Source organism: Theropithecus gelada, chromosome 1 (assembly GCF_003255815.1).
Source record: "Theropithecus gelada isolate Dixy chromosome 1, Tgel_1.0, whole genome shotgun sequence".
Lineage (NCBI taxonomy): Eukaryota > Metazoa > Chordata > Mammalia > Primates > Cercopithecidae > Theropithecus > Theropithecus gelada.
In genome coordinates this window covers 191299544-191317671 of record NC_037668.1, presented here as the reverse complement: position 1 = coordinate 191317671, position 18128 = coordinate 191299544, and the positions used below count along the sequence as shown (strand labels likewise).

The following is an 18128-nucleotide window of genomic DNA, read 5'->3' as shown; positions in this document are numbered from 1 at the left end:
AAGAATGATGGTTTCCAGCTGCATCCATGTCCCTACAAAGGACACAAACTCATCCTTTTTTATGGCTGCATAGTATTCCATGGTGTATATGTGCCACATTTTCTTAATCCAGTCTGTCACTGATGGACATTTGGGTTGATTCCAAGTCTTTGCTATTGTGAATAGTACCACAATAAACATACGTGTGCATGTGTCTTTATAGCAGCATGATTTATAATCCTTTGGGTATATACCCAGTAATGGGATGGCTGGGTCATATGGTACTTCTAGTTCTAGATCCTTGAGGAATCGCCATACTGTTTTCCGTAATGGTTGAACCAGTTTACAATCCCACCAACAGTGTAAAAGTGTTCCTATTTCTCCACATTCTCTCCAGCACCTGTTGTTTCCTGACTTTTTAATGATTGCCATTCTAACTTGTGTGAGATGGTATCTCTTTGTGGTTTTGATTTGCATTTCTCTGATGGCCAGTAATGACGAGCATTTTTTCATGTGTCTGTTGGCTGTATGCATGTCTTCTTTTGAGAAGTGTCTATTCATATCCCTTGCCCACTTTTTGATGGGGTTGTTTGTTTTTTTCTTGTAAATTTGTTTGAGTTCTTTGTAGGTTCTGGATATTAGCCCTTTGTCAGATGAGTAGATTGCAAAAATGTTCTCCCATTCTGTAGGTTGCCTGTTGACTCTGATGGTAGTTTCTTTTGCTGTGCAGAAGCTCTTTAGTTTAATTAGATCCCATTTGTCAATTTTGGCTTTTGTTGCCGTTGCTTTTGGTGTTTTAGACATGAAGTCCTTGCCCATGCCTATGTCCTGAATGGTATTACCTAGGCAAAACAGCATGTCTTAATTTGTATACAAGGTTACTATGTTGGTCTGTGAAATCCTTTAAAAAAAAAAAAAAAAAGGGATTGATTTTCAGTGCTGTAATCCTGACCTCTAGTGGACATTCAGAACAAAAACCCAAACATCACATCGTTTTATTTCGTTACCCCATCAAGCACCATTAGCCATCCTAAGATAAGAGCTTAAAACATGAGAAGCAGAATAAAGTAAAAGAATTTTTGGCTAATATTCTAAATATTCTTGCTGTAGAACCTATATTTAAGAGCAGCTAGTATTAACTTATTTCTTTTTGCCTGTTAATTATCTGTCACTTTCACTACTTTCTTTGAAACAATGCATTGCTTTATAGATCATAGCAGCAAGAAATTTATCAAAGAGAAGTCAAAGGGGTTTTCTTCTGATTACCTGTAATATATAAGAAGCTACATGAAAACTGAGTGACTTTAAAGGGATAATGATTTTTATAGTGAGACATATAGTGATGTTATGTAACCTCCTGATAGAATGCACTGAGAAGCAGCAAACTATCGCAAGACAGAAAACCAAACACCGCATGTTCTCACTCATAGGTGGGAATTGAACAATGAGATCACTTAGACACAGGAACAGGAACATCACACACCAGGGCCTGTTGTGGGGTCGGGGGAAGGGGGAGGGATAGTGTTAGGAGATATACCTAATGTAAATGATGAGTTAATGGGTGCAGCACATCGACATGGCACATGTATACATACGTAACAAACCTGCATGTTGTGCACATGTTCCCTAGAACATAAAGTATAATAATAATAAAAGAAATGATGCACTGAGAAGGGCACATCATCATTTCTGTGGTATTTGTGCTGGAAATACATATTCTGAATTTAATCATAAGGAACCAGCAGACATATCGAATTGACAGACATTTTATAAAATAACTGGCCAATACTCTTCCAAAGCATCAAGGTCATGAAAAATAAAGGCTGAAAACGGTCCCATATGAAAGGAGACTAAGGAGACATGACAACCAAATTCAGTATATAATCCAGAATTGCATCCTGGACCAGAAAAAGGGCATTAGTGGGGCATTTGATAAAAATAATAGTTTCTTGGTTTTGATCATTATACTGTGGTTATGTAAGATGTTAATGTTTGGGTGAAACTGAGTGAAGGATATGTAGGACTTCTTGGTACTGGTTTTGCAAATTTTTTCTAAATCTGAAATTATTTCCCAGTGAAAAAAATAAAAGCAATCATTTATTTTCTTACAATCTCATGAGTCAGAAATTTTGGAATTCAGCTATGTGGTTCATCTCTGATCCACTTGGCATCGGCTGGACCACCTGATTCACTTCCAGATGACTTCTTTACTCACATATCTACCACCTTGGTGATTCTTGGTCTTTCTTCTTTACTGATGATATCTGGTCCTCCAGGCCTTCTTGTGATTGCTTGGTTACTTAGAGAGCATGGGGGTGTAAGTATAATTGCACTTCTTATATGGTAGCTGGCTTCTAAGAGTGAGTGTTCCAACAGACTGGACATGAAAGCTGTCAATATCTCAAGGACTGGGCACATAAACTAGCATGGCACCACTTCCACCATATTCTACTGGTAAAAGCAGTACCATAGTCTGCCCAGGTTGAAATGAGAGAACAGAGACCTTAACTCTCAATGGGAGAAGCATCAAAGAATTGGGACTCTTTAATCCATCACAGATATCTAACCAAAGCCCCACTGAGTTAGCACTCAATATGGAATTAGTGGAAAAAAGCATGGATTTGCTTTAGTCTGATAGACCTGAGTTATAGCCTGGCTTTACCATTTACTAACAATGTTCTGTCTCTGAGCTTCAGTTTAGTCATCTCTAAAATGGTGGCAATAACACATATGCCATAGAGTTACTGAGAGGATTAAGTGAAAAATATAAAATACTGGATATATTAGGCAATGAATACATGAACCTAATAATAATTGCTAACGTTTATTGAATATTTACCAAATACTCAGTTTATTTGATGTATGCTATCTCATTTAGTCATTATCTCTTCCTAGGGTGGTATGTTTTCTTCTGGATGGGTCAGAAAGGACAGAACCCCATTTCTTCTAGCTTTGTCTGTGAACCTGCTTCATTTACTTTGGCCATTTTTGGTTTGATAATTTGGTAATTTGGGTTACTGACTTGTTGTTAGGATTTCCATTATTTCCCTTTTATTTTGATCCCTAAGAACCCAGGTGCTGATGCACACTTGGTACTTTTTGACACTACCTTTTCAGCATTTGTTCTCAGTGCTGTCAGCTTAAGTTTTTGACAGCTTCTCACGCAATCTGTCAGCTCCCTCTGAACCCACGATTGCCTGCTTATCAGAGCCAAAATGTTCGATGTCTTTGTTTCAGTGGGTGCTCTACTGTCAGCCGTTATTTTATGCAAGACTGTGGGTGCTTAATCCTTGGCCTACCTGAGAACACCATGATCTGCACTTTGGAGCAATTATTCAATTTGGGGCAATTACTTGTAGGTGTTCTTTAAAGCAAAGATGTTGCCAGAATGTCATTGAATTTTGAAATAGCAGTATCCAAATCAGTTAAAAATCTACTTCTTCATGCATACAAGGCTGATCTCAATCAGTTGTCATTAGAGGAAGGTGGTGACCCTTTCTTCCCACAGCAAGCTGGGTTTTTGTTACCTCATATACTGCAAGCAGTCAGCTACTTTTTGTAAGTGTTTTCAGTGTGGAAACAAATAATAGAATTTAGTTCTGGTAGAAGAACTAAATTTGTTTGTTATCTTTTTACTCTCTGCTCTCAAAATTTACCTGCCTTTAAATGGAAAGAATTGCTTTAATCCTTTAGGAAGCAGAGGACACATTAAATAATATCCAAATAAGAGATGTATTCATTCATTCATTCATATATTCATTGAATTATCTTCTCTAACTTAATTGTTTAGAGTATCACTTTTGGAATTAGGCTGCTTAGGTTAAAATCCTAGATCTGCACTTATTAGGTGTTGGACTTAGGAAAGTTACTTTGATTTCTTTAAATCTTGATTTCCTTGTGTATAAAATGGAATTTTAGGTAGTTGTGGGATGAAATAAGGACATGCCTTTAATGTAATTCATTCATATCTTGGCACATACAAAATACTCAGTAGATGTTGGTTATTATTTTGCATTTGGAGTTAGACCTTGTACTATAAATGATGTGGCCATAACATGTTTACTTATTTTTTACTCTTAATAATTCTCCAAACTTTTAGCCCTTTGATTTCTACTAGGTACATGTTTTCCCCTTAAGAACAAACAAATTGCTGGGGATTACATATTCCTAAAAACTGGAGGCATCTTGAAAATGTATGACATCTTTTGCTTTTAAAAATACATTTCAAGGCTGAGTGTGGTGTCTCATGCCTATAATCCCAGCATTTTGTGAGGCCAAGGCAAAAGGATCACTTGAGCCCAGGAATTGGAGACTAGCTTGGGCAACATAGGGATACCTCATCTCTACAAAAAAAGTTAAAAATTAGCCAGGTATGGTGGCACACACATGTAGTGCCAGCTACTTGGAAGCTGAGTTGAGAGAATTGCTTGAGCCTGGGAGGTTGAGGCTGCAGCGAGTGGTGATCACACCCCTGCACTCCAGCCTGTGTGACAGAGTAAAACTCTATCTCTTAAAAACAAAACAAAACAAAACCCTGATAGAATAACAAGTTCTTTTCTGAATTCCATCAACGCAAATGTCTTAAAGTGTATTTGTTTGCATTGTCGAGCCACTCTGTTTTACTTTACTTCAAGGCTTATAAAGTCTTTACTTTTCTTTATTTTTATGGGTTAATGTCTAGAGCTTCATATAAGCAGATATATAATACCTTATTTTTCTGAACTTGTTTAAAGAATTTACATATATAAATTTTTCTGGTAACTGAAAGTTTCCTCTTTAGCTTCCCAAACTTCAAAACATCATTATCTACTTTTTATTTAAAACACACACTCACCTCCCTTAAGCACAGTATTATAACATGATATAAGCATTCATTAATCCTGCTAGATTGTCATTATTAATAGTGATAATTAACAGTAGTTAATAATTAACTATTGAAGATTATTGGCTCCCCCAAGTGGACCCAGAGAGCTATGCATTTTATCTTTTTTTTTTTTTTTTAATGTCTTCTATTTCTGTGAGATCTGATATTTTAATTCTGACAACTGTCACTATAGGCTATCTATCCCTGATCCCATCTGGCACATACTTTATCTTGTGGTTTGCTACTTCTGATATCTACAAGCTTCAAAATCATATCACCAAACTAACTGGAAGTATGTATAGAATAAAAAGTTGAGCAAAGATTTCTCTTGGTGTTTGTGAGAGCCATTTTGGCTATTTAGAGATCTTTATTTAATTTTTACTTGTAAGTTCTTTGTGTTTTGCACAGCTTGGTTGTCTAATTGTTTGATTTTGAGATAATTGAAGAAAGGGGTTCTTACTGTAATTTGATGATGAAAGGAATGAGGCACATCCCCCATATATCTCCCAACTTCCTGAGCCCAGCACAAACACATTCCTCCATATTTCTTTCAAACTTCAGAAAAACATCACCTGGGAGATCTCCGATAAGGAATGCTAAATGTAGAATGTTAACCAATTGTAATGCTGTAACCCAGAGAATTACCTTGTTCCCTGTAACTTTACATATCCTGTTTACATCGGGCTATAAAAAGCAAGCACTCGCATTGTTCGAGGCCCTCTTGTATGCTGTGGGATGGAGGGACCAAGTTCGAACTTGTAGTAAAGATCCTTGCCGCTTGGCTTTGACTCTGGACTCTGGTGGTCTTCTTTGGGGAACAAACGGTCTGGGCATAACATCGATAATTCTGTAAATTGGTCTAGTTGGGTCCACAGGGAAATAAATCAACCCCAGAAAATTTGGGAAAGCTAGTGTAGTTTAATCATTAAGTCTTCAAATAAGCATTTACTATGCACATTATACCAGCATGGTGTGAGAAAATCTCACTAGACTAGACATCAGGAGGCTTGAGGGGGTGATTCTAGCCTGTTACTAAACACATATGTAAACTAAAAAGCATCTGAGACGGGTTTCATTCAATTTAGAGGTTTATTTTGCCAAGTTATAGACTATGATCCATGACACAGCATCAGGAGGTCCTGAGAACATGTGCACAAGGTGATTGGGTTTCACATTGGTTTTATATCTTTTAGGGAAACATAAGACATTAATCCATTGCCGAGCACAGTGGCTCATGCCCTTAATCCTAGCACTTTGGGAGGCTGAGGCAGAGGGTTGCTTGAGGCCAGGAGTTCAAGAATAGCTTGGCAATATAGTGAAACCCTCTCTACCAAAAAAAAAAAAAAAAACATTATCTGGGTGTGGTGGCACATGCCTGTAGTTCCAGCTACTTGGGAAGCTGATGTGGAAAGATTGCTTGAGTTCAAAACGTCAAGGCTGCAGTGAGCTCTGATTGTGCCACTACACTCCAGCCTGGGTGACAGAACAAGACTCTGTTTAAAAAATAAAAATAAAAAAAGACATCAGGCCGGGTGCTGTGGCTGACACATGTAATCCCGGCACTTTGGGAGGCCAAGACCAGTGGATCACTTGAGGTCAGGAGTTTGAGACTAGCCTGGCCAAAATGGTGAAACTCCAGCTCTACTAAAAATACAAAAGTTAGCCAGGTGTGGTGGCAGAGCCTGTAGCCCCAGCTACACTGGAGGCTGAGGCACAAGAATTGCCTGAATCTGGGAAGTGGAGGTTGCGGTGAGCCAAGATTGCACCACTGCACTCCAGCCTGGGTGACAGAGCAAGACTCTGTCTCAAAAAACAAAAACGACATCAGTCAATACATGTGATGTGAAGCATACATTCATTCAGTGCAGTAAGGCAGGACAACTCAAAGCTGGGGCTTCCAGATCATAGGTGGATTCAAAAATGTTATCTTTTTCTTTTCTTTTTCTTTGTTTGTTTGTTTTTTGAGACAGGATCTTGCTCTGTCATCTAGGCTGGTGTGCAGTGGTGTGATCTTGACTCACTGCAGCTCACCCTCTCAGTTCAAGCATTCCTCCTGCCTCAGCCTCCCATGAAGCTGAGACCACAGGTGTGCACCACCACACCTGGCTAACTTTTTTTTTTACTTTCTTGTAGAGAGGGGGTCTCACTTTGTTGCCCAGGTTGGCAAAGATTTCCTGATTGGCAATTGGTTGAAAGAGTTGTTATTATCTAAAAACCTGGAATCAATAGAAAGGAGTGTCTGGGTTAAGATAAGGGGTTGTAAACACTGGGGTTCTTCTTATGTATATGAAGTCTCCTAGGTAACCACTCCCAGAGGCAATAAATGGCAAATGTTTCCTTTAGAGATCCTTAAAAGGTTCTAGACTCACAGCCAGTCTGTCTTCAGGATCTTAAAATGACCTGGAAAGAGAAGGGAATCCTCTATAGAATGCAAATTTTCCCCACAAAAGACAGCTTTTTAGAACCATTTCAAAATATGTTACAGAATCTATTTTGGGATAAAACAGTTTGGTTTCTTTCAGGGCCCTGCTATCTGCCACGTGATGCTATACTTAGAGTCAGGTTGGAATTTGGTATCTTATTGCTACAGGGTCTTTTCTGTCTGTCTTAGGATCTCTCTTTTAATGTTAATGCTGGTCAGTTGTGTGCCTGAACTCCAAAGGGAGGAGGGTATAATGAGGCATGCCTGATTCCGCCTTCCTATCATGTTCTGAACTATTTTTTCAGGTTTAGTTGGGTCCCTTTGGTCCTCCATTTAGTTAGTTGGAGGGCTTAGAATTTTCTTTTTGGTTTTCACATGATAATATTGGGCTAGTCACATTCATACTCTAAAAAATGAGAATCATTTTATAAGTTGTTATAAGAATCAATGAAATTTCACTATTCCTGTGAATATAAGGAATTTGGGGGGAATGTTTGACAGGGAGGTTAAGAATATAGCCAAGGTAGCTGAACATGGAGTGGAGTTTCCAAAGGCTACCATGAAAGGATTTGGGAAGGAGAGGAGGAGTAGGAAACTGGCTTAGGATAAAGGACCAGAGCATTATGAAGATGAGAAAACAGAGATGAGAGGGGTTTACATTTTGAGCAGTGCCTGGAAAAACAAGAACCAGAGAAATAGTGGATCAGGTTCTGATGGCAGGCTGATAAGCACTCAGGTTGTGAGAATTCACTGTTGCCTAGCAGTTGTGACGTGGTGGTGGTGGACAGAGTTGGAGAACAGGGCAGTAGGTCTCTTTTATATTGGCCTTTAAGTTTTGGCAGGTGGGCAGCAGCTAGTGGGTAAGAAGTGAAATTTTGATTCAGAAAGCAAATTTTGCTTAATTGTAACCCACATTTTAAAATCTGTAATAGTCTTTCTTTTCTCTAGTTGGTAAATTGTGATCAAAACCAGTCTAGGATAATTGCTTAGTATGGTTATGAACTGCGTTCATTTGTTTTTATCTCCTGGCCTGATTATACTTATTTCCTACTTCTTTTGGTTTCTTAAAGAATTAACTGAGTAAACCCCAAACTAAAAATATTTGGTTTATATTTTAACCAACTGAATATTTGTGTTTATCATTCATTCCTTCCATCATTATGTCATATTTCTGGTAGCTGAATGTGAAAGGTCATGTTAGCAAATCATAACAGGAATACACTCTAAATATCTGGGCCTAATCCTTGCTTCTAGAGTTATTTCAGAAACAGAAAAAACATGGTTTATTGTAAGCTTTTTGGGTAGTACATTTGGTACAGCTCCATATCCAAAAGCTAGCCAGAGTGTATCAGTGACTACGATGAAGAGGGCACATGAAATAGACCCTGGACTTACGGGACTTACGCCAACTCATACTTGAAATATCTTTTTTCTTATGTATGATGACTTGCATGGCAAGGAAACAGCACATTTTGTAGCAAACTTATTTCTGATTGTTATCTTTATCATATAAGATTCTCTATCTTTTGAATTTAATAACTCAACATCTCTTCAGAGCAATTGGGCAGAACCCAGAGTTCAAAATTCAGTTCTAGAATGGCTTCTTCAAGAACAATTTAATTTGTTTATTTCTAAAGAAATATTGCTATATTTTTCAGAAAAGAAAAGGAAGTCTGGCAGATAGCCCCTAATGACCACCTCTAGTTATACGAATAATACTTGAAAGCAATCACTAAAACAAATAAGAAAACAGTAAGAACAGTAGTGGAAATGCAGTGTGATACTTAAAGCCTCCAGTACACAATCTGTCCCACTTATGGGCAACATTGCCTTGTTTTGTTTTATTTTATTCTGTCTGCTACTTGTAGTTTAACTGTAACACCGAGATGTCTAGATTAGGGTTAGGAATTTCAATTAATAATTTTAGACTTCTGCATCATTATGCCAGCTTGAGCAAGGAATTTGAGTTTCACAAGACTTAGGCACATGCAAATAATTCAGAAATTGACTGAAGGGAAATAACTTATTGTAAAAACAATTTTATGTGAACATTGATTAAATAGCACCTAAAATTTACAACAAGCCACTCAGGGAAAGAAAATGCCTTAAAAAAAAAACTCATGGTTTAGTTATTGTTTGTGAAGATGAAAGCAATTAGGAATTTTATTAAAGATATATGGAAGTCTTGGGGAAATAATAAAATCGTGGTATATGTGGCACTACTAATTTTCACTTTCTTTTTCTATTTCAGGGTTTGAACATAATCTTTCATGTAGCTTTGGCTCTCCTAAAGGTAAGTCTTTTTTTTTAATCTTAAGTTACCAAATTCTCTTACCTCTTTGCACTTGGGACTGGAATAATTCAATTTACAGTCTTTGAATCATTTTAGTTTCTCAGACACACAAGAAAAGATGACTTCTCTGAGAAACTCTGATCCTCTTCCCTCCTCTCATTCTTTTCTGTTGTTGTTTATTTGGAGTCTTTTTTTTTTCTTATAATCTATGTATTTAATGATACTATTTTAGTGTTTTTTGCAGTAACATAAAATATCTTTTTATCATGAGTTGGATGATATAAGAGAAAAAGTTAAAAATTGTTTTCTGTCAGAATGATGCCTTCTTTTTTCTTAAAATACTTTTTACTGTAACATCTCTGGAGGTACCTAAACATGTAATTGAATTATTAAAGTTTCCATAATATGCTGACTAAAACAGGAACTACTACATTTCAATTTGCAGTTCTTTCTATGATAGTTAGAAATTTATAAAACACTTTAGAATTCTATTGTAATTACCTTGTTGGATTTTATGTCAACATATCATACAGCTTTAATAATGTGGTAACTGCAAGACATTTGCTGCAGAGTTGGTGAAAATAACCCAGCTGGTTTTTGTCCTTCAGTCAAAGAAGACATTCTGATAGTAAAGGTGATAATTGCCTCAAAAGCACAGGCTTACCCTTTCCTCAGTATAACATGGTGGTTAAAATGGCAGACCTGGACTCCGACAGATTTGCTTCTAATTTCAGCCCTACCGCATGACCTTAGGCAAATTATTCTAAGTGTGCAGAGTCTGAGTTTTGAGATAATAATAGAAATTAATATATGAGATTGTTAAAAGAATTGAGATGATCAAAGAAGTCCTTAATGTAGTATCTAGAACATTTTACTGCCTAGTAAATGTTAGCTGTCATTATTATTGTTCTTTACAAGGTGACTCAGAATATGTTCCTAGATCCCTTATCATTCTTCTGAATCCCTCAAAAGATAGTGACATGGTATCATAGGAGGACCTCTTGATATGTTAGGAGAGCCTTAACCATACCTAATCATTAACATAGCCTTGATTTTAAACAAAGGCATGAAATAGTACAGGCCCTCTGCAACTCAGTAAGTGGGTTTCTGTTCCTCATCTCTTATTCCATTACACATTTGCTCTTTGTGAAGTTCGTAAAATGCACTTTTTAAAATTAAATCATTTGTGTTTATATATTTTTTATGCCAAAGCTATTTAGAAAATAGAAAAATATTTTAAATAAAATAACACAAACATATTTGCTGTGTCCTTTAATGAAGTCATGGGTTTTGACCTCTAATTTTTTTTCTTTTATTAAAACAAATCCAAGCCGAAACTTTCCAACATGTCCTCTCAACAGGGCTGGAATAAGACTTTTAGAATGCCTAAGCATTGAAAGTATATGTAATTCAGACTAAAAACAATATTAAAACATAAAGTAAGTATAAGGAGGTCCAAGAAAGTTCTGATTTCTCATATTATATCTAATTTTTTAAACTCTCAGATATTATGTCTTTCCCAAAATGCCTTTCCTCATTTTTTTGGTGACTCATCTTTACCAGTGCTTTCACTGCATGTTTAATCTGTCTTTTGAGTAACCCAGGACTACCTCTCTGGATATCAGACCTATGTTATGCCCAGACCCTCTGTTCCCCAAAGAAGACCACCAGAGTCCAGAGTCAAAGCCAAGTGGCAAGGATCTTTATGACAAGTTCGAACCTGGTCCCTCCATTACACAGCATACAAGAGGGCCCCGAACAATGCGAGTGCTTGCTTTTTTATAGCCCGAAAGTTACAGGGGAACAAAGGAATTCTTTCGGTTCCCGCACTTTCAGTAAAACCTTGAACGGCTGTCTCCTTATCGGAGACCTTCCAGGTGGTGTTTGTACTGGGCTCAGGAAGTTTGAGAGATATGTGGTGGGATGGCAGGATGGATGTGTTTGTACTGGGCTTGTTTGTTTTGAGCCCAGGGCTGAGGAATGTGCCCGGCTCCTCTCATTCCCCCCTTCTTTTCAGGTATCTCTAGAGCCAATCTTGGGTTTTACAAGTCTGATTCTGTTTCAGCGTTTACAGGTTGGTATTGGGCTCTGAGGACCATGAGTTGTACAGTGTCAAACCTTTCTCTAACGAACTGCAAAATTCTGTTAACAACACAAGGTCCTACGGTAAGCAGAAATAGAAGACTCAGCAGGGGTCCAAGGAAGGGGGCTAACAGAGAAAACATAGATGAGTTCCACCATTGGTCTGCAGCTGAAGCAAACTGCCGTGTTCTTACTTCTGTGCTTAACTTGCGTAACTGTTGGACCCGGTCCTCCACAAGTCCTGATTCATTTATGTAGAAACAACAGTCTTCCTTTAGGAACATACACGTACCCCCTTTTTCAGCAGTGAGTAGGTCTAAGGCCCTCCGGTTCTGCAAGGTTACCTGTGCTAGGGACGTGAGCTGCCGCTGGAGGGAGGCAAGGGACTCAGCTGACTCCTCCATAGCAACGGCAAATTGTTGGTACAGCTTGTTACTTTCTATGAGGGTGTGACCTAAGGCTCCCCCCGCCAGTCCGGCTGCCATGAAGGATGCGGTGAGGGAGATTCCTGCAATGAGGGGGAGAAATATGGCTCGTGCAGGTCTCAGTCTAGGGACTGGGTGAATAACAGCACTAGTCCAGTTACCGGTACACCCTAGGAACTCGCCGGCAGTAAGTAGAGTCAACCGGAGAACTAATGTGACAGGAAGACACAGTAGGTTGGTAACAGAGGGGCTTGATAGGTTTTTAGATAATGTTCCATTACACCAGAAGAACATGCCCGACGGAGCCCTTAAGGTGATATTAGGGGGCGTTGCAGTGATGCTGCAGAGGCTGGAATTAGTTCTTGAGAAACAGTAGGGAAACTTTTCTTGGCTGGGGTTTAGGTATAGTGGCACGTTAGGGATAGGGGCATATGAGAGGTTGCGGTGGTTGTTAGCTTGGGCAGAGGTAGAGGATCCCCATGGCAGGGGGACAGCAGTTAGCGGTGGACGCCCTAGAGTGGCACACAGAAAGCAGCCAGACAGGCTGTGAAGTCCTGTAAGGTTAGCAAGTTCTAATCCTTCTTGCAATAATTTTAACCAGGAAAAAGGACATAAATCTTGTGTCAGGCGGTTTTCTTGTCGCTGGATATTTCCATGGACCAGGGGCCGTACCTGCACTAGACCCCGCCACAGATAGAGGTGACTACTAGGCCATGTGGAGGCGGAGGAGTAGTATACAGCCCCGTGTTGAGGCGTGGTCCAGCGGGAGTTCCAGGGGTCTCTAACTATCCATGTGTATGAAAGGTCTCCATCTCGTCTACGATGGAAGGGCCATCTGGGGTTTATCTGTTCTTTTCCACCCCACCATTGGTATTTATGGACGATACAATAGTTATAAGGGCAGCCAGCACTTTGGTGCCACCAATAGTGCTTACAATTGTATTGAGTCTGATCATACTCGAAGCATATCATTGGTGCCACTGGTTTGGCTATTGGGAAATCGGTAAAATTTAGTAAAATTGGGCTATTGCACCCTGAGGAGGGGCAATCTGCACTGGCCACTAATTTCCCGGGCTTATGAGGTTGCCCAGGGTGGGTTTGGTTTTCATAAAGCCAGAATCTCCAGACAAAGGGATTAGGAGTTGGCTTTATGTTTTCCCCAGCGGCCACTAGGGCGATTAACGTTAGAGTCAGACTACCTAACTGCATGTTTGCAGTGAGCTATGCTGTCGGCGCAGGGTGAGTTTTAAGGGGTTGTTCTTAGCTCTGTCCACAGTCCACGTGTCCGGTGCTTCAGCCGTCGCCATGATTGGTCCCAGGAGGTCGGAGGTTGGGTCCACCGGCTTGACGTGGGTGTAGTGGATCCACGACGCGATGCCTTCTACCTTTAGGGCGGTGGGTGTGGTTAGGAGTACCTGGAGTGGTCCTTTCCACCTGGGTTCTAGGGTCTCTTGTCTGTGTCGCTTGACCAGGACCCAGTCTCCCGGCTGGTACGGATGGGGTGTCGGCGGGGGACCGGTCTCATATAGTTCCTTCAGCTTGGGCCAGATTTCTTGATGAATTTTCTGCAAGGCTGTATTCTCTCTCGCTCTTCCGTGGTAAACAAGATTCGGAGGAGCTGCTGGCAATCATCCCAAGTGGGCTGGTGGGTGAACATGACACTATCCAGTAAAGCCAGTAAATCTTTGGGGTTGTCTGAAAACCGAGCACTCTGAGTCTTCCAGTTATACAGATCACTGGTGGAGAATGGCCAGTACTGGAGCCTGGGGATTCCTGTGTCATCTGGGGGTCCTATTTCCTGAAGGGGTAAAGCCACCGTGGAGTCAGGCGGCTGGGGGGGGCTAGCCCACGAAGTGCGCCCTCGCGTCCGCCCCGCTGGCCCTCCAAAGTTACCTTCCCTATCAGCGGGCCCGTGTGTGCCGGCCGCCTCCCCTCCGCCTGCTCCCTCCTGCGACTCAGCCCGGGGGCCGGGGCCTGGGGCCCAGAGGGGTACGGAGGGGGTTCTGTGAACAGTGGGTCCCCGCTATCAGGTAGAACAGGATGGGGGGGGGGCAGTTGGTTGCTTGGATTTTAGTGGTCGAGCAACCAGTGCCTTACAGGGTTCAGAGGCTAATTGGAAAGGGGACAGCCAAGGAGGCGGGTTCTCAACAAGGTCCTGCCATATGAGGATATATGGGATTTGATCTAAGTGGCCCGCACGCCCAGGTAGGAAAATCTTGGACTTTACCCTACTGATGACCGCAAGTCGGAAGGTCCCTTCGGGTGGCCACCCTACATCAAAGGCAGGCCATTCAGAGCGACACAGAGTAATTAGCTTTCCTTTCCTGATTTCCATACCAAGATCATGGCCCCTTGCTCTTACTTCTTTGAAATTATTTGTAAAGAGAGATAGAGGAGTGCTCTGGGTATTACCCATCCTGTAATAATTTGTAGTCTCTTCCTGTAAAGGAATGTGGGTTTGAATCCCTGCAAAGGAAATCTGATCTGACTTATTAATGATATTTAGTCACGATCGTGCTCCGGCAGCCCAGATCAGAGACAGCTACTGCCCAAACCGCAGACCGGCGCTCGGGGCAGTTCAGATCAGAGACAGCTACTGCCCAAACCGCAGACTGGCGCTCGGGGCAGTTCAGATCAGAGACAGCTACTGCCCAAACCCCAAACCGGCGCTCGGGGCAGTTCAGATCAGAGACAGCTACTGCCCAAACCGCAAACGCACTCGGGGCAGTTCAGATCAGAGACAGCTACTGCCCAAACCCCAAACCGGCGCTCAGGGCAGTTCAGATCAGAGACAGCTACTGTCCAAACCGCAAACGCGCTCGGGGCAGTTCAGATCAGAGGCAGCTACTGCCCAAACCGCAGACGCGCTCGGGGCAGTTCAGATCAGACGAGAGCCAGGGGACGTCTCCCACCGGTCTCCACTGGCCGTCCTATAGTGCATCCGCCAGGAATGTGCCAGCTCCAGTTTCAGACCTCGCGAGTCACAGATTCAGATTCAGAACAGACATAGAGACACAGACACAGACAGACAAACGGAGACGAGCCAACTCACCTATCAGTAGATCGATCCTAGCAGATCCGTTGACCAGGGGTCTGGTGGGCTTGGGGAATCCCGGACGAGCCCCCAGATGTTATGCCCAGACCCTCTGTTCCCCAAAGAAGACCACCAGAGTCCAGAGTCAAAGCCAAGCGGCAAGGATCTTTATGACAAGTTCGAACCTGGTCCCTCCATTACACAGCATACAAGAGGGCCCCGAACAATGCGAGTGCTTGCTTTTTTATAGCCCGAAAGTTACAGGGGAACAAAGGAATTCTTTCGGTTCCCGCGCTTTCAGTAAAACCTTGAACGGCTGTCTCCTTATCGGAGACCTTCCAGGTGGTGTTTGTACTGGGCTCAGGAAGTTTGAGAGATATGTGGTGGGATGGGAGGATGGGATGTGTTTGTACTGGGCTCAGGAAGTTTGAGAGATATGTGGTGGGATGGGAGGATGGGATGTGTTTGTACTGGGCTTGTTTGTTTTGAGCCCGGGGCTGAGGAATGTGCCCGGCTCCTCTCACCTATACCCTGTGTCAACTTAATACTATATACATTAGTAAGTTATCTTCTTGATTGACATGTTGACTTGTTCATATTATTTTCATTTATTTTGTCCATGTTAACCCAGACAAGACCTCTACAGAGGACATTCTCTGGTCACTGGGCAGGAAGGCTTTTTCTGTCTTCTTTAGCAATACATGGGCACTCTTCTAGCATCATCTTAGAGAATTTTACTAGTTAGAGAAGATAAAAAGAGCCCTCTCATCACTAGTGCCCTATATTTATGTAACTTCCTTATATGAATCCTGAAGCTGACCCCCCCATAGACAAAGTATATATGGGACTAAACTGAAGTGTACTTTAATCATCTACTGCCACCACTTGGAAAAAAGCATACCCAAACTAGTATAGTATACCAGAAAAATTATATGTATTTGTTTATATCAAAATTTAAAACTTTGGAGAACTTCAAATTGCTGGGGTTTTTTGTTGTTGTTGTTTTGTTTCGTTTTGTTTTGTTTTTTGCTTTTTGAGACAGGGTCTCATTCTGCTCACTCTGTTGCCTAGGCTAGAGTACAGTGGCATGCTGATAGCTTACTGCAGCCTCAAATTCCTGGGCTCAAGTGATCCTCCCACCTCAGCCTCTTGAGGAGTTAGAGTTACAGGTAGATGCCACCATGCCCAGCTAATTTTAAAAATTTTGTAGAGATGGGGTCTCACTATGTTGCCCAGGCTGGTCTCAAATTCCTGGACTCAAGCAGTCCTCCTGCCTTGGCCTCCCAAAGCACTGGGATTAAAGGTGTGAGCCAATGAGCCTGGCCTTCAAAGTGCTTATGAATTGAGCCTAACGAATTTTCAGTATAGCTACAGAGAGACTTCAGATATCTCTGTATTATAAGCATTTCTTGTGATGAGGGGACAGACCTAACATTTCTTGAACATTTATACTCTGTGTTAAGTACTAACAGATTATCTCATTAACATACATTAAATGTCTAGGTGTTATTTGTGGAAGAGTAATGGTATTAGCCAGAGAAAAACATCTAATTCTTCCCTCAGCCCCTAGTTGATGATTGAGAGATCAAAGCGCAAGACCACCTAAAGACTTTTGTCTCAGTAGTGGGAAAATTGGATTTATAATGTTTTTGAATGGGATAGATATAGGATGAATTCTCTGTTGCTCAGTTTGGTTTTAAAGACACCTGCTTTCTGAACAGGATCAGCTTCTTTTTGGTTAGTAATAGCCTATCAGGTAGCTAGAAAGGTACTGAGCTAAACGAATGATTCACAATACTAGGCAGCATCATGAAATCATTTTGTGTACAGTAGGTAGTTCAGATATATTCCTCCAAATCTAATTTATTTACTTATATGAAACATTAGGTAGTCATAGAATACATTCAATAGATTTAATAGACTGGAGATGATAAGTCAGAATTGATCTTAGTCACTTCATATTGGGCACAGAAATTTTTCAGTCAGAATAGGTTTTTTGTTTGCTGACCGTGGTTAAAAGCAAATGGCAGAGTGTTTTTCTCTGGCCTTCCCAAAGTATTATATGCTCGTTTCGTGTCCTACATGCAAACACTACAGAGATAAATAAGGCCCAATCATAATCCCATTCCCAGGGATAACCATAATAAAAACTTGGTATAAAGCCTTTATCCCATGCTTTGGTCTATGGTTATATAAGTATGCATTACCTACCTATACACATATGTATGTATGTATGTATATTTTTAATCTGGGTTTGAGATAAGATGGGAAAGTGGGAGAAAATCCAGAAGAACAGTGTGAAAGGATGCACATAAATTTATTTTCTTTCAAAAAATGCTGTTGAACAATACTCTTTTTCATTTAGTATATCATGAATATCTTTCCATGTCACTAAACATATGTAATGGTTAAAAGCATGTGGACATTGGAGCCAGACTACTTAAGTTCAGATTCATTAAAAACAATTTATCCAATGGTCTTAGGTAAATTACAGTTTCTCCATTTTTTAAATGGGGGAATATTAGTAATACCAGTCTCATAAGATTGTTGTCAGAGTTTAATGAGTTAATATATGATTGATGCCTAGCACTCAGTACTACAGTGTACTGAGGTGCTATTTAGCACCTCTGTCTCTAAATTCTGTTAGAGACAGAATTTTCTTTTGACTGTTTTTATCCTATTGTATATGCCATAATTTATTTTGAGGCGGAGTCTAGTTCTGTTGCCCAGGCTGCAGAGCAGTGGCACGATCTTGATTCACTGCAACCTCCGCCTCCTGGGTTGCAAGTGATTCTCCTGTCTCAGCCTCCCTTGTAGCTGGGATTACAAGTCTAAGCCTCCAAGCCCTGCTAAATTTTGTATTTTTACTAGAGATGGAGTGTCACCATGTTGGCCAGGCTGGTCTCGAACTCCTGATCTCAGGTGATCCACCCACTTTGGCCTCCCCAAGTGTTGGGATTACAGGCGTGAGCCACCGCGCCCTGCCCTGTACCATAATTTTTTTTTTTTTGAAAGCCACTGACTTAATT

General features: G+C 40.8%; 1 protein-coding gene across 1 annotated transcript in view; it reads left to right on the top strand.

Moving 5' to 3' along the window:
* RABGAP1L (RAB GTPase activating protein 1 like) overlaps positions 1–18128 on the top strand; it is an 802566-nt gene that overhangs the window by 537091 nt on the left and 247347 nt on the right. Inside the window, exon 18 of the mRNA XM_025368997.1 lies at positions 9517–9558. Coding sequence (XP_025224782.1) covers positions 9517–9558 — 42 coding nt within the window. The remainder of the gene's footprint in view (positions 1–9516; positions 9559–18128) is intronic.